Source organism: Anolis carolinensis, chromosome 6 (genome assembly GCF_035594765.1).
Source record: "Anolis carolinensis isolate JA03-04 chromosome 6, rAnoCar3.1.pri, whole genome shotgun sequence".
Taxonomy (NCBI): Eukaryota; Metazoa; Chordata; class Lepidosauria; order Squamata; family Dactyloidae; genus Anolis; species Anolis carolinensis.
In genome coordinates this window covers 68314164-68331476 of record NC_085846.1, presented here as the reverse complement: position 1 = coordinate 68331476, position 17313 = coordinate 68314164, and the positions used below count along the sequence as shown (strand labels likewise).

Genomic DNA, 17313 nt, shown 5'->3' with positions numbered 1-17313 from the left:
TTGCGCCTCTTCATACGATTGTTAATATTGCCTCTTTTTATAGACACCATGTTTGTTTCACTATATCACAACTGGTTAGCTCAGCTGTTGTGAGTTAAAACTCAAATTTGTTCTCTCAATAAATCTCTGTCTATAACAGGATAGCGTCTTTCAGACATAGAATGTTTAACTTGCAGGTAATGATATGGTAAATCTTATATAATTCTTATTACACATGCACTGTAGTCTATAAAGCAATATTAAAACAAGAATGCTTAAAACCCAAGAATGCCTTTAGTTAACTGAATGGTTTGTTTAATATAGCAAACTTTAGAAGGGTTTTTTTTTCTTGTTGAAAATATATAATCATGTGTCAACTTGCTCCTTTAATGATATTTTAATGGCATTCTGCAGGTTATACTTTCTGTGGTTCACCTGATAAATGTGCTATTTAGATTCAGCCTACTTTTTGGTGGAGCTGTTTTTTTTTTCTTTTTTAAATCTTACTATGTGGTGCATCCTACCAACAGTACATGGTTTTCTTTCTTTTTTGGCAGCCATAGAAATAATTACCGCATGGTTTTACATGTTTAGAAATTCTGCATCAAAACCTTTGTGCACGAATGAGTTCATAGCAGGGAGTGGAGAAAATATGCTACATGTGGTCCTTAAGACTCTTTTTGAAGCCCTCAAAACTCTCATGTGGACTTCCCCCAAATGAAAAAAAAAATATCACAAATTGGTCATCTGAAAAATGTTCACATACAACTGTGTTGGCTTGGCTCTCCTTGTCCCTCACTTCACCACCACCCCAACCTTTACAAAAATAATAAAAATTGCTATTCTCAGGCCACATCTTGGAACGGGATGTGATGTGTGACATTTCAAGTTCTGCCAAGTGTGAGAGTGAAGATAGGAGAGGTGTGAGAAAATTGGCTCGCTTTTGTTTGTATTGTAATAGAGATTTTATGAAGACACTGGATATTGGATTTGTTTCTGTTATATGCAGACACTGGCTCAGGTGTCTCCTCCCCCTTCCCCCCCCCCCCCCCCCCCCGCGGTTCTTCTTTCTTTTTCTAGTATTTGTGCTTTTTATTTATTATTTATGGAATGTATATATTTTTACTGTTGTAAAGACAACATTTCATATGTGTTGGCTGCCAGGAATTTAGAATGTGGATATGCACACTTCCTTATTGTTGAGGAAAATGGGAAATTGCATATGGATCATTTTTGAAGTGCAAAGAAGAAACTGGAAAACTTAATTAATAGGCTCACCTACTAATTAAAGTTAAATTCTATATAGTCTCAGAACTTGACTGTTTTAACACAACCATTTTCACATATTATACTTACATTGAATATTTCCACATGAGGTTGTATGCAGAGGAACCCTTCTACATCTGTCATGAATGCTAGTGTAGAAATTGCTGTGATCTGTCCCAGTGATATGTTCAACAAGAACATTGCCCTTGGGTATCTTGGTCCTTGTCACTGGCTTGTAAAATGAATGCAGTTTAGAAAGCCTGGCACCCTTCTGCATCTGCACACCCTTGGAAAGGCTGAAAATGAAAGAGAGGTTTCTTTTAAAAAGGAGTCTGTTGAGAAAAGCAGATATTCAGTCTACTTTTAGGGTCCCTTGGAATGCAATTTAAAAATTGATTTACAGGCAGTCCCCAAGCTACAAATAGATAGGTTCTGTAGGTTTGTTCTTAAGTTGAATTTGTAAGTCGGAACAGATACATTTTTCAGTGTAACTCCAGCCACACACAGAGAGAGAAGCTTTGGATAGCATAGGAAAGGGTTAGCGCCTCTGTGGTGTTAGTTTTGCTGTCTGTGCCCGTTCAGAAGATTTTGCCACACTTTCTGACCCTGTGATAATTGGATCTTGAAACATTTGTTTGTCGTAGAAACAGGCATTGGTGAGAAAGCTTCAGTTGAGACACCTTTTCCTCATGTTAACTCTTTCAGAAGATATTTTCCCTTACTATGGGTAGATTTCTCTCATTTATCTATGAGTAGTTTGTAAGACAAGTGTTTGTAACTCAGGGACTGCCTGTACTTGTTTATTTTATAAGCCATTTTCTCCTAAAGTGAGATTCAAGGAGACTCGCGGATTTAAAGAACTGTTTTGATTCCATTAATCTGTACTTCTTAGATTGGAGAACACAGTAGGAACACAAATAAAGACATCAAATGATTTCTGATCTTGCAGGGTCAATACTGGTTAGTACTAGTATGGGAGACTGCCAGTGAATACTAGGTGCTATAGGCTGTGTTTCAAAAGGAAGAAACTGGCAAAACGCCTTTCCTTTTGTTTGATTGTTATTGCAACACACACTGTAAATGTTGATATTTACCACATAAACTATAGACTCATGACTAAGACTAAACATTTTCTTTTAAAAAATAGCCCAAAAAAAGCTGAGTTGACTTATCAGCAAGTGAATGTGAGCATTTAAGCCAGGGGTCCTCAAACTTTTAAAGCAAAGGGCCGGTCTACAATCCTTCAGACTATGGAGGGGCCGAATTATCATTTGAAAAAAAATACAAACAAATTCCTATGCACACTGCACATGCCTTATTTGTAGTGCAAAACAACAACAACAACAACAATGAAAGAACAATACAATATTTAAAAATGAAAACAATCTTAACCAACATAAACCTATCAGGATTTCAATGGAAAGTGTGGGCCTGCTACTGGCCAATGAGATAGTCAAGTTAAGTAGGATTGTTGTTGTTGTTGTCTGCCTTCAAGTCATTTCAGACTTTGGGCGAGCCTAAGTCTAAAATTATTTATTTATACATTTACTACATTTATTTATTACATTTATATCCTGCTCTTCTCACCCTGAAGGGGACTCAGAGCAGCTGTATGTACATACAATATATTATATTATTAGCATAGCAAAATATTAGCATTATACATTACTGTATTGAACTATACCACTATACTGTAATACTATATGTAATATATAACATATAATTAATATTATATGGTATTATTATTAGTATTATATTGTATAACATTATAATATTTTATCAATGTTATATGTATATACAATATATTATATTATTAAAACTGATATAAAAATATATTATAAAACTGAGGGCGGGGGCCAGGTAAATGACCTTGGAGGGCCGCATCCGGCCCCCGGGCCTTAGTTTGGGGACCCCTGATTTAAGCTTTATCCAAAAAATGAACCATACTCTTTTCTGCATAGAGTGGTGAAAGACAAAGGTTAGTCTCCTGGGAGAACCTAAAAGAAGCATTACCTCCTCTACTCTTTCCACCACAATGCTACTTCTGGCTTTTGAATGCCTGAGTGGGGAGATGGTAGTAGCCAGTGCTCTGAAGTGATATTGATGCTTTTCTCTCTCCACAGAAAGACCTTTGTTTTATCCATAGTTCATTTAAAAATCTATAATCTTGGCCCCCAGATCTGCCCCTGATTCATACATGAGGTGGACTAATACATGAGTATATATTGTATATATTTTATTCTGATCTACTCATTTTTCTTTTTATAAGTTTTTTTTAAAAAAGGAGCATAGTAAAAGTGCTGGGTTCGATACAAAGCAGGGTAGTCTTCTTTAATAGTTTATTCGTGGAAATATGGACCCAGTTGTAGCTGCTTAAAAATGCATATAACACTCTTGATATATTGCTGAAAAAATAGCTTTTCACTTCTAGTTCTTTGAAATATTTTGAATGATAATCAGCCTCATCAATAAACTGCATTGTATTTATAGTTCTGTATTCAGAATGTTTTGGTATTTAGTAGAATAATTTGTTATAGTTAATACATCTTATTAATACATAGCTTATTTTGTTACAGGTCCTGACACAAAATGAATATAATTAGGGAAAATAAAGATTTGGCCTGTTTCTACACAACAAAGCATTCATGGAGGGGGAAGTAAGTAGTCTGCCTTACTTTGTTCTTCAGTTTGGGGTTATTATGCTATATTGCACTTCTGATATTCCACTGTGAGTTCTCAAATTGCTGTATTCAAAATTTCTTTAACTTTAATAGAAAACACTATTCATCCTAGATCTCCCTTTGATTATTTATAATTTATAAATATCACTACTAAATTATCTACACAGCCTGCTCGAATGTGAAATTGTTTTTTAGCTGGTTTCTTAGTCTGCATACCATATCGCAAAACTGTGTTGATGAGTTGTCAATTTGAGTTCTTCCTACACATTATAGGAATCATATTCTATAGACAATATGATCCTTTTGTTGCCAAATTGACACCATCTGGGAGCATAGCAAAATTGCCCTTAGTGTTTTTTAATTATAGGAAAAGGGAACACATGCTTATGAAAGAAAATGCCCCAAACAGTCCAGTGTCGATTGGTACTGGTTAATAGAAGGTGGAATGGAAATTGAGAGTGCTGAAATAGTATATCTTGAAAGAGGGGATTTATAGAAGGAAACCTGGGCAGGAGTATTCCATGGTAGAGTTCAGTTCCAGGATGTCCTAGAAAATCCGTTCATCAAGGATGAGTAGCTGAAGCACTACATTATCTACTGAAATCAGATGTGAGGCAATGATTTTAAGTAACCCAGAGCTTCTACAGCCTCTGTGATGGGCAGTAGATCAGTTTTTGAGTTTCCCTCAGGGAAAAAAGACCTGTGAGTCAGGGAGCAGAGAGCTTGTAGGCCACAAAAAAAGAATGAGGTGCACCTTCTCTATCTCTGTGGTGCATTCGTGTTCTGATGTATCTACCTATATTGCCTGTGTAATTTTAGTTATGTTTAAGTTCCATAATGAATAAATCACCTTTATTTTATTAAGCACATGGAAAGCATTAGACACTGTCTGATCTTAAAAGCTAAACCAGACCTAGTTACTGCTTGAATGGGAGACTGCCAAGGTATACCAGGTGCTGTAATCTATATTTCAAAGGAACACCCCCTATTCATAGCCTTAAAAATCATATGAAATTTATAGAGACCCCATAAATTAAAAGCCAGTATGAAGGTATGCACAAAACCAAATCTAGAAGAACATACACACTTGAATGGAGGAAGTACTTTGCATCATTTGAGGTACTAAGAGAGCCATACTGGTAATATGTATGGAAGAAGTTATATGAGAAATCATGGCTTTCTTTGTACAAAACAGGTAGTTTTGTTTTAAGTCAGGGGTCCCCGAAACTTTCACATGGAGGGCTGGTTCACAGTCCCTCAGACTGTTTTTTTTTGTTTTGGTTTTTTTTGGGGGGCGGGGGGGGGGGCTTTAGCTGCGTCCAGCTGCATGCTGGCCATGCCATATATCCACTGCTGCTGCACACACACGCGCCCTGCCGCCAAAACCCATCCCCACACACACTTACCTCTGCCACATGTATGCATGCGTCGGTCATGTGTGTGCTCGCATGCACCATCTATATATCATCCATATGTGCATGCCGCCTGAGTGTACATGGTAGAAGTGCTAGGAGCCGGGAAATGACCTTGGTGGGCCAGATTTCGCCCCACGGGCTGTAGTTTGGTGATCCCTGCTCTAAGTACTAGTTTATCATTTTACTGTTCACAACACCTGTTTTCTGACTTCCCATCATTTCTTCATCCATAATAGTAATTTCAAATAAATTCCTAAACTGTTCTTTTTTGACATGGGATCAATACTGATTTTTATCTTTAAGACAAACCTATATTGCAGGGGTCCCCAAACTAAGGCCCGGGGGCCGGATGCGGCCCTTCAAGGTCATTTACCTGGCCCCCGCCCTCAGTTTTATAATATAATATTTTTATATCATTTTAAATAATATAATATATTGTATATACATATAATATTGATAATAATATTATGTTATACCATATAATACTAATAATACCATATAATAATATTAATTATATGATATATATTACATATAATATTACAGTATAGTGGTATAGTTCAATATAGTAATATATAATGCTAATATTGTGCTATGCTAATAATATAATATATTGTATGTACATACAGCTGCTCTGAGTCCCCTTCGGGGTGAGAAGGGTGGGATATAAATGTAATAAGTAAATGTAGTAAATGAATAAATAAATAAATAATTTTAGACTTAGGCTCGCCCAAAGTCTGAAATGACTTGAAGGCACAACAATCCTAATTAACTTGACTATCTCATTGGCCAGAAGCAGGCCCACACTTCCCATTGAAATCCTGATAGGTTTATGTTGGTTACAATTGTTTTCATTGTTGTTGTTTTGCACTACAAATAAGACATGTGCAGTGTGCATAGGAATTTGTTCTTTTTTTCCCCTCCAAATGATAATTCGTCCCCTCCACAGTCTGAAGGATTGTGAACCGGCCCTCTGCTTTAAAAGTTTGAGGACCCCTGCTATATTGTATATAGGACCGCCAGTGTTTTTTATAATTTACTGTATAATGCATTGCTCTTTGTTCAAGCAGAAAGGAGCCTGCACTTTCTTTCATTCCTTTATAGCAGCAAGAGAAAGAATAGGTCAAAATTTAGTTTTGCTGTATTATATTTCTGGTTTGCTTGCAGAACAGGATTTGGGAGTTAAAATTTTAACTTTTAAACAAGCCAGGAGAACAACTTTGATTTATTGTGGTTTGATTTTAGCAGTTTACTTAAAACACACTTCCTAGTTTGCATGTAATGACAAACTTTACAAAGTTTATTTCAGGTCAGTATTGCATATACGACCTACATGGACTGCATAATATCTGATCTAGATCTGTTTAAGAATAACTATTCACATAAATTGGATCAATGTTGCAGGAGAAAAGTATAGTATTTGTATGCATCTGGCATTCTTTGAAATATTGGATTTTGTCCTCTCTGTACATAAATTTTATAGATTTTTTTTTGGCTCTAGTCAATAACCAAATTATTTTTCTCTTTCCTGGTTCACATTTTTTAGTACTCTATACACTTCAGGCTCTTGTTGAATAACTTAGAGATGTTTCTTGCCTTTCCTCAGTTTTACTGAGCTCCATCACATGTTTGTTGTTAACGACTGATATGTATATTGAACATTTCCAATCTATGGACCATATATATAAAATCGATGGAAACAGTACACTGAAGAACTATATAAAAGGGATAAGGATAACAGATTGATTTAAGGAAAAAAATTGAAAATAAATCAACAATTTTAGAAAATGAAGAGAAGCGGTATATATATATATATATATATATATTTGCTGACAGATTTTAAGGGAAAGTGGTGATCTGTCCGTGTAGCTTGAAGCAGCTCTGCTGATATGCCATATGTTCCTTGTAATTTATTTCTCTTAAGTGCCCTGAATACCGCTTCTCTTCATTTTCTAAAATTGTTGATTTATTTTCAATTTTTTTCCTTAAATCAATCTGTTATCCTTATCCCTTTTATATAGTTCTTCAGTGTACTGTTTCCATCGATTTTTTTATTTGTACTATATTTTATATTTCTAATTTAACATATTTGCATTGTATTATGAGCACTGTATTGAACGTTTTCTCAGTTTTCTTGTCCCTGTGTTAGGAGAAAGGTGGGATAAAAATTAACTAAATAATAAACAATTGTTTCCCTGTTGGTCATATGGCATCCACACTCTTGGCTTAAATTTCCCTTTATTTTTTTTCAGGCTGTGTAGAAAAGTTCTCTTGTTCTTTCTTTTTTCTTGTCATTTTTTTCTCTGCATTGGATATTATAGTACAGTAGAGTCTCTCTTATCCAGCATAAACGGTCCAGTAGAATGTTGGATAAACAAAAATGTTGGATAATAAGGAGGGATTAAGGAAAAGTCTAAGAAACGTCGAATTACATTATGATTTTACAAATTAAGCACCAAAACATCATGTTTTACAACAAATCGACAGGGAAAGCAGTACAATACACAGTATTGTTATGTAGTAATTACTGTATTTATGAATTTAGCACCAAAACAACACAATGTATTGAAAACGTTGACTATGAAACCATTGACTTCTAAAAGGCAGACTACATTGGATAATACAGAACGTTGGATGAACGAAGGTTGGATAAGCGAGACTCTACTGTAGTTCTACTTGTTCCTCTGCCCAAGTTGCTTAATGGTTGCATTCAGGATTCTGATGCTGTTTCTGTCTCTTTACTTTTACTTCTTTTCTGTCTGTCCATAACTGCTTGAAGAGTTTGGGCTTGTCCCCATGTGAGCCACTCCAAGTCCCTGTTGGGGAGATGAAGGCAGCATACAAAAATAAAGTTGATATTATTATTATTATTATTATTATTATTATTATTATTATTATTATTATTATTATTTCATGTGTCATTCACTTAAAGTTCTGGGTTTTTTCCCTCCAGAGACCTGGGAGTCTCATTTTCTGGCCCAATCCCTTGTTCCATTTTGGATTTTCTTAGGATAGGGTTTTCATGGCAGAAACCATTCATCAGGGGTTTACAATGTTTCCCCTCTGTACAGTGTTAACAAATGCTAGATATGGTTGGTGCTTTTGCTCTTGTCTCTGAAGGATTCTTTGCCACTGTTAGTTCTCACTAGTACTGCTGCCTAGTAGCTGTGGCACATTTAGCCTCAGTCCTCAACAAAACCCTATGTGACATGGGAGACCCTACCAGCAGTACTTTTGTGTCAGTATATGTCAGTCATATGTACTGTGTTCTTATGTAATTATATTTGGACACTTCAACATTACTTTTTTCACTTCAGCTTCTTTCTATCTTTTCAGGCAGTGTGCCAAAGCTATAACAGTTAGGAGTCATACCATACATATTATCTTATGTTCTCCAGAGAAAAAAATATTTAGTGTCACCAAGTGTCTCTAGATGAATGTGGGAAACAGTGTTACTTCTGTGTATATGTATAGACCAGTACATAGAATAATCCCCTATAATAGACAGAAGCTGTATTATATGTTTTCATTAGGACGTGGGACAGGCAAAGACTAAAATTCTTCTCTTTTATCATTGTAGGTATAAAAGAGTCTTCTCAGTTGGAACTCATGCCATCACAACATATAACCCTAACACACTAGAAGTTACAAATCAGGTAATGGTGTTTAGACAGTGGCTTTCTTAGCATATACTATCTCCAAAGTGAAAATAAGTTGACAAATGTTCTTAGATTAAGTGAATACTGAGAGGACTTAGGTAAATTGTATTGGTTAACGAAAAATGATGATTTTGGTAACATATTTAAGGGTAGTCATGTTGGCTATACAGCGAAATAAAACAAAATATAAAATCTGGAAAAGATTATATCAGGCAACCAAAATGCATAAAATACTTCAAACCCAATTTACTTCTTCATCAAGCAAAAGATGTCTAGAAAATCATACAGGAGAAAAAAAGTGATGTTCTTGGAGTCACAGGCTTCCATTTTGTGCTAGATGTTATTTCTGTTGTTCAGTTGATTTGTAGGGATCTCAGTGTAGGCAAAAGTTCATTCCCCCTTTTTTAGCATTGTAGGGGTCAAAATGAAGGACGCTAACATTTCAACTCCTTTAGAATCAGTAAAGTACCTTTTGGTATCCAGGGCATATCAGTCACTTTTTTAAAGGCAGGGAATATTGACTTTGTCAGGAAATCTTTGTATTTCTCCCTCTGTTTAATTTATGTCACTGGATTTGTATTTAGCTGCATGACCAAGATATATTGTGCAACTACATTGTCAGATAGATACATCGAAGGAAATATTTTTCCATCCTTTTGATAAACATTTTTAAGTTTTAAAAAGGGGGTGGGAATTGTAGTCTTTATTTGTAAACACTGAATTAGAGAGTTGTTTGCATCATTATGGAAAAGAAAAATGTATGCTGCTTTTGGTTTTTGGAGAGGTATTGGTAGGATTAGATAATGACAATAATAGTTGGCAGAAGTTCAACTGCTACTTGTGTTGGCCTAAATCCAGTTGCTAATCTCAGCTAGACTAGATGAGCTGAATGAATGTATTTCATTCATCCATTCAATTAAATTTAGGCCACTGAGCGTTACATACAGAACAAATGTATAGTATCGTCCATTATAGTCAAGAGACATAAACTGTTAATTTGGAAATTGACTATGTTTTGCTTATTGACATAGTTAACTAATACATATTCATTAAATATATCTATATGTAATTGTAGCTATTGGTGCTAGAATACATAATCAAAATGTTAATTTGATTTTCTCTATGTCTTGTGATTTTAGAGTTCCTGAAGGAGTAGCAACAATACACTTAAGTCAGAAGTTACATTTTGTGTTTTGTGGATAGATGGGACAGAGTCAGAATTATCTTGGTAGCTTCCTCCAGTCTTCTGTTTGCATTGCCTTCTGAAGCTCCCATCGCTGATGTCTGTCACCATATTAGTAGAGACAAAACTCTTTTGTTTCATGCTTTATAAAGCTAATAGCTTCTAAGATTTCACCCAAGATTTCAAAATATAGCACAGAAATAATTCTTGAAGTTAATTTTGTAGGAATTAATAGGCAGAGCCATTAGTGGGTTTTTCTCGTGAAATATATTTCAATATAGAGTGGGCCACCTCATTTTAGCCTCTCAGATTCTGATCTTTTGGTTTAGTGGCCTTATGGAGATATCTGTGGCATTAGCCCTGTTGGAAAAGGACAAGGAACAGAATTCAATCTTACATTTCGTAAGGGAAGTGGAAAGAAGTCTGAAACCCTGAAGTTTTCTACAGAACACAGAACAGAACTCCTTACAGAAGCTCTGGTAAGAACTTGTAGAGTTAAAGATCTGAATTTTATTTTGCTTTGCATGTTCTATTGCTAACTGTATTAAATATACGTTTTCTTCTGAATCTTACATGCTGCATTAAAATTTTAATTACAGTTTTGTTATAGATAAATCATGCAAGAACAGTTAGATCCCACTAACGGGTTTGAATGCAGATTCTGCAGAGAGCTTGGTTTGTTTTTGTATTTTTGTGTTGGTTTCAAAAGCTGAAATTAATCATTGCTATTTTAGAAAACTAGTATTCTACCATCATTTGAAGTGTTTGCTAAAGAGTTCTGTTTTACTGTTTCTGTTTCTGCAGCCTTGTACACATATTATCTTTGGATTTACAGTTAGGCCTCCACATTCCTCAGGGGCTATCAAGATCGCCAGAAAAGTTTTTTAAAATGTGGAAAAAAGCCTCTAGGACCAACCAGACATACACTTTAGAGTTATTTCCTGCCAACAGTCCTGGCTAGTTACTCCCTTTCTCACATGCATCAGCATAACTTTGAAGCCTTTCCTCACCCATCTGTCTCTTCCTCACTCACTCCTTTTCCTCTCCCAATTTCTCACTGTCTCTTCGCCTGCCCACTCCAGTGCTCCCACTCCATTGCCCATCATCTCACCACATGCTCCAACCTAAATTCAAAGCTCCTTCCAATCAATCTACCTTTTCTCCATCACACTTGTTCCTTATGCTCACCCAAATGGAGTAACAGAGGAAGGAGTTTACAATCTGGATGAGGCTTTGATGAGAAAGAGAAGAAGAGACTGAAGAGCTGGCACTCTTGGCAGGACTGGTGGAGATGCAGGGAAAATACTGGGGGTTGAGGAGGTCAATATAGTTAAGTAACAGACATAAACTCAGAAATAATCATATCCACAAAAGTGAAAACTGCAAATGTGGAGGACCAACTGCAGTTTGACATTTCTCAAGTAGTTATACTATTCAGGTGGTCAGTTAGCTTTGCTTTGGATGTGAGGTTATTTCCATTGGTTGAAGGCTACTTCAGAAATCAAGAGTATGCAAAAATTTAAGGAACCATATTACAATTTTAATTATTTCCACTACATCTAACATAACTTAGCAATTGCCTTTAAATCTTTTACTCCCTCATTTCCACTCCAGAGATTCCGAACTGATTTTGCTGAAGGAAAAATCACAGGAAGGGCAAGTATCTTTCATTTCTCTACATTTTTATTAGAAGTTTAGGTTCTGCTCCATCCTGAGAAGCTCAGTTGATTTTTGTTGTACTCAAACTGAATGACAAATTTACCCGATCAGTCTGTCTGTTTTCATTTATTTCCTTTATGATAAGCCTAATTCACATGCCCTGGAACTGCAGTCGGACAGGGAAGTTTATAATGTCCAGCCTTCATGTTGTTTCAGTGTCTTTAAATTGCATCGAGACACATTTAATTTTGAAGATAAATGGGCTCTAAATATTAAAATAACTTTTCTGACCCATATGTATTCATGAGGTATATCTTTTATCCTCTAGGCGTATGGGTTGGTTTTTTGTTTCCTTGAACTATATTCAGAATAAACTCGCTAATTTGCTAAAGTTGCTAGCAGTGAAGGTTCCTGGCACAGCATGGTTCCTGGCACAGCATATGTTGGACTGGAATCATTCCTGCCTTGCATCTCCAGTACCAGAGGACTGGAATCAAGTACTAATGTTTGTGATAAACTACACTAAACAAAATATAAACAAAAGCATAACCTATAAAAGTTGTAACCATTTTAGCTTACAGAGTTTGCATGAAGTTAAATTCTGTAAAAACGCTTACTTTATTCTAGGTTTTGGTAAATATTTTGTTCTGTAGTTTGTTTCGGTTAGGCAACATTTATATTGGAGGAAAGGGAAATAAAAAATTGCTATTCTTCTATTTTTCTCATTATTACAACTACAGTAGAGTCTCACTTATCCAAGCTAAACGGGCCGGCAGAAGCTTGGATAAGCGAATATCTTGGATAATGAGGAGGGATTAAGGAAAAGCCTATTAAACATCAAATTAGGTTATGATTTTACAAATTAAGCACCAAAACATCCTGTTATACAACAAATTGGACAGAAAAGGTAGTTCAATACGCAGTAATGTTATGATGTAATTACTGTATTTACGAATTTAGCACTAAAAATAATTATATATTGAAAACATTGACTACAAAAATGGCTTGGATTATCCAGAGGCTTGGATAAGCGAGGCTTGGATTAGTGAGACTCTACTGTATTTACTTCAGGATTAGATTTCTCATTTTTTCCAGTAAGAGAACATTATTAGCTAATCTTTCCTTAGAGCTGTTTTGTATATTGCATTTTTCTTCGAGAGAAAGCAATTGTGTAGGATTGAATCAGAAACTTGTGTAGAATTTGATGGGGTGCACATGTGCTATTTTGCAGCTTGTAATTATTTTGGGAAAGCACTATTGGTGCTGGTTTTCCAGCATTTACATGATGTAAAATGATGAATTAGAACAGCACTTCCTACACAAGTATGGTCTACTTGTAGACTACATCTACAAGGAAGAGAGCCTAAAATGTTTTAATTGAAACACACTTAAAATGTTGAACTGCATCAGCCAAATATTGTTAGATTTTGGTTTCCATGTTAACTGTTCTGTTAAGATATGTTCTTGTATACATTATTTTTAACTATAGAGATACAACTGTTACAAACATCATTGGAGTGATACAAGAATACCTGTAATTCTAGAGGTGACTCCTGGAGGCTTTGACCAAATTAATCCTGCAACAAATAAAGTACTGTGTTCTTATGATTACCGAAATATTGAAGGGTTTGTCGATCTATCTGATTATCCAGGAGGTTTCTGTATACTTTATGGAGGATTTAGTAGACTAGTAAGTACTATTAAAATGCAGTGTGAATGTGAATTTAGATTTAGATGGCTAGTTTAGCAAATTTGAAATGCTATTTAGCATTTCCAGGCTGTATCCAACATTAATCTCAATTAGCCTATTGAATGAAATGAATAAACCTTATTAGTTAACAGTAATATATCTTATATTCCAATTAGTCTACTCTAGTCATGACTAAAATTGCATTTAGTACTGTATATTTCTTGTGTCTTAACTGCCAAAAAGAGTATTTGAACTAAAATATATAGTTGAACTTTATTAAGCTATGATTATGTCTTTTTATTCTGTTTAATCAGAAAGCATTACTGTTTTAGCTAATTAGATGAACACTGTTTCCCTGCTGATTGTTCTTAGATATTTTAATTATCTGTTGCTATTTCTTCACTTAAGAAAAGCTTAGTTTATTGACTGATGATATTCATTGTTCGGTTTTAGAAATGGCAGTGCCTTAAAATTTTTGAATGATTATTTTTTCAGTTTATCTCTGTTATTAATATGTTCATACCAATACATTTATCAAAGTCTCTTGAAATTTGCAGCATTTATTTGCTTCTGAGCAAAGGGAAGACATTATCAAAAGTGCAATAGAACATGCTGGCAATTACGTTGGCATCTCCTTGAGAATAAGAAAAGAACCTTTAGAGTTTGAACAGTATTTGAGTCTTCGCTTTGGGAAATACAGCAATGATGAATCAATTACATCATTAGCAGAATTTGTGGTCCAAAAGATATCTCCTAGGCATTCGGTAAGGCCTAATGATTTTAATGCATTGATTGTGACTTTAAAATGGAAAATTCCCTTTCTCATACATCTCTGCTGGCTCTTCCCTGGCTCTACTCATTTTTATACTTGATTCATAAGTTTCTTTTTAATGACTATATTTTTTTCTGAAGAGAATACACACTGCTATTTTGTGCCATACCTAAAGGTTCTTTTTTCAAAAATATCTTGACAGATCTTTTAACTGTAGAACAGTGGTTCTCAACTTGTGGGTCCCCAGGTGTTTTGGCCTACAACTCCCAGAAATCCCAACCAGTTTACCAGCTATTAGAATTTCAATGGTTGAGAACCACTGGTGTAGGACATCTAGTAACTGGAGAACAGAAACGATTTCTGCGAAGACGTGGCTTTTTATGTCTTTTTATAGAACAGTAGCCCTTCATATATCATGGGCATTTTGAGAATGCTGTCATATATTGAAGGTAGTGAACAGTTTAAAGAAAGATTAGCAAGTTGTACTCAACAAATTGTGTTATTTTTATGAGCTACATCAGTACTTGGATCATCATGGCCTTATTTTTTAAAAAACTTTTGGCAAACATAAAATCAGAAGAAAAACATGGTTTGAAAATGTATTTAATTTCTGTGCAATATTTTGGTTGCAATCTTAGTTGTAACTGTTTTCTGAGATATTTATCTGTTTATCATATTTAAATTTGGGAGGAAAACAAGTCCAGAGTTATAATTAAAAGATCAGAAACATATTGTAAGTATTGCTCATGATGACTCCTTATCATGGTACCCTCATGATAGTTTTCTTCCATGTCATAAATATCTGCAATTTACTTCTGCAAAACAGAGTTTAAGATTCCTTGTTTATTTGATTACAGTAAGTCAGAGCTAGCAAACTGGGTGTAGTCGTGTAAAATATTTTGTAGGGTTCCTGTATTTAACATTTTGGCATATGTTTCTGGGGTTTCATGATCACTGTTCCATAATAACTTAAATGTAATAAAATTAGTGCCATTAGCTATCTCAGCTATATGTTGCTACTAGAAACATTTTAGAAAAAAATTCTACAATTACAACAATTACAGTTTAATGGTGCTCTCCCTCTTTTTTCAAGGAACCAGTGAAAAGGATATTGGCTCTCACAGAAACATGCTTAGTAGAACGTGACCCAGCCACATACAATATTGCAACACTGAAACCCTTAGGAGAGGTAAGGGGAAAGAAAGTTTGTTTTAGAAAATTGGCTAGTATATGAAGAATAATAGAATAAAGAAATAGCCTGTTTCAGTTCACTTGTTGTAGAAGAAAAAAAACTAAAATATTTTTGTTATGCTGAAAGTTTTGACTTGTTTAATTATACACTGTACTAAATTAGTAAATGCCTCTTTGATGTACCCTTTCTTTAAAGGTATTTGCACTAGTGTGTGATTCTGAAAATCCACAGCTTTTTACCATTGAATTTATCAAGGGACAAATCCGAAAATATTCTTCAACAGAGAGGTATTTTTAAATCTTCTTGAACTACCAATTCCTTTATTGAAGTGTTAGTTTACATAGTAAACTTATGCATAGCAGATAGAACTTACATGAATAGTTTCACTGCGGTAACTAGGTCACAGAGTGCCTACATTTACACTTGATTCATTTTGCAGAGAACCTATGGCTATGCTGAATCTAGAAATGGAATGCAGTAGATTCCTGATCTTGATAGCATGCCCTGCAAAAGTAGAGAGAATTCAAGTAGGATTCTGGAAATAAGATTTCCGATGGATGGGTAGACAGATAGACAGAATGGCAGTTTCCAATCAGAGCACAATAGCACTTTCCTAAAAGAAAAATGCCACATTTGTGGGAGATGAGATATGAATTTCTTTTGCAGAAATAGTGAAATCAAGTGTGTAAAAACACCAGATTAGTTTTTTTCCTTTTGCAAATGATGTGGAAGTTAAAGAAACTTAGGTTCTGTTATCTTGCCCACTGCCTTGCCCAAAGCTCTTTATTAAATCACATACTTCCTATGATCTCACAAGCTATTGTTTTTTACCCACCGCTTCTCACGGGTTGTGGGTCGGGTACAGTATGATTTAAATGCACAGATAAATATAATAAAATGCATATATTAAAATGCAGAGTACAAAGAGTGACACCAATATTAATAAAATGTAAAGTTAAAATTCACAGTTTAAAATTGACTAGGTTGGCCTGTTGAAAGAGATAGGTTTTCAATTGAATCCTGACAGTACATTTAGCTGTCAAAACTCCTCTGGCTGGTCATTCCTCAGTCTTGGGGCGGCCCATGAAAAGGCCGTCTGGGTGACGGTTGCAAATTGGGTTCTGGTTGGTTGGAGTAAACGTCCTCCAGAGGACTGAAGTTTATGGGGTAGATTATATGGGAGACAATGATCTTGTAGATAGCCTGGACCCAAACTATATGGGGCTTTAAAGATTAGAACCAATACTTTATATGTTGCCAGAAATTGATTGGCAACCAAACCTTCAAATATCAGTGTTAATCAAGTCCTCAAATGTTAATGTGCTGCATCAAATCAAAACATATTTTACAGGACAGTCTTTTTTCTACCCCACCACATGTAAAGTGATATACATTTATGGGCTGAATCAAGTTGAAACATTGTGTTATGAAACATTCTGTATTTACAGCAGTTTCCATTAAATACTTAGTCTGCATAGAATTCTCATATTGAAATGCACATGTCCTTGACTACTTATGATCATATTTAGTTCAGTTGTATGAAAAACTAACTTTTAAAACATTTCCTTAGGGATTCATTGTTAGCCAGTTTGCTGGATGGAGTAAGAGCCTCTGGCAACAGGGATGTCTGTGTGAAAATGACACCTACAGATAAAGGCCAGCGCTGGGGCTTGTTGAGTATGCCGGTGGATGAGGAAGTTGAAAGTCTTCATCTCAGGTTCCTGGCAGCACCTCCCAGTAAGTTTTGGGTTTGTAGCCTTTGAAGTGAATGCTTAGTAAGATTTCTGCAAAATGATCAATCCAATCTGTATTGATATCTT

General features: G+C 35.2%; 1 protein-coding gene across 3 annotated transcripts in view; it reads left to right on the top strand.

Annotated features, from left to right (window-relative positions):
• dnajc13 (DnaJ heat shock protein family (Hsp40) member C13) overlaps positions 1 to 17313 on the top strand; it is a 103571-nt gene that overhangs the window by 27185 nt on the left and 59073 nt on the right. For all 3 annotated transcript variants that reach the window (XR_506603.3, XM_003222196.4, XM_008112773.3), the window contains exons 2-10: positions 3822 to 3902; positions 8919 to 8994; positions 10510 to 10659; positions 11795 to 11836; positions 13329 to 13529; positions 14087 to 14293; positions 15395 to 15490; positions 15689 to 15780; positions 17064 to 17230. Coding sequence is in view for 2 of the 3 variants with exons in the window: in XM_003222196.4 (XP_003222244.3) it covers positions 3835 to 3902; positions 8919 to 8994; positions 10510 to 10659; positions 11795 to 11836; positions 13329 to 13529; positions 14087 to 14293; positions 15395 to 15490; positions 15689 to 15780; positions 17064 to 17230 (1099 nt within the window). In the remaining variant the exon portion in view is untranslated. The remainder of the gene's footprint in view (positions 1 to 3821; positions 3903 to 8918; positions 8995 to 10509; positions 10660 to 11794; positions 11837 to 13328; positions 13530 to 14086; positions 14294 to 15394; positions 15491 to 15688; positions 15781 to 17063; positions 17231 to 17313) is intronic.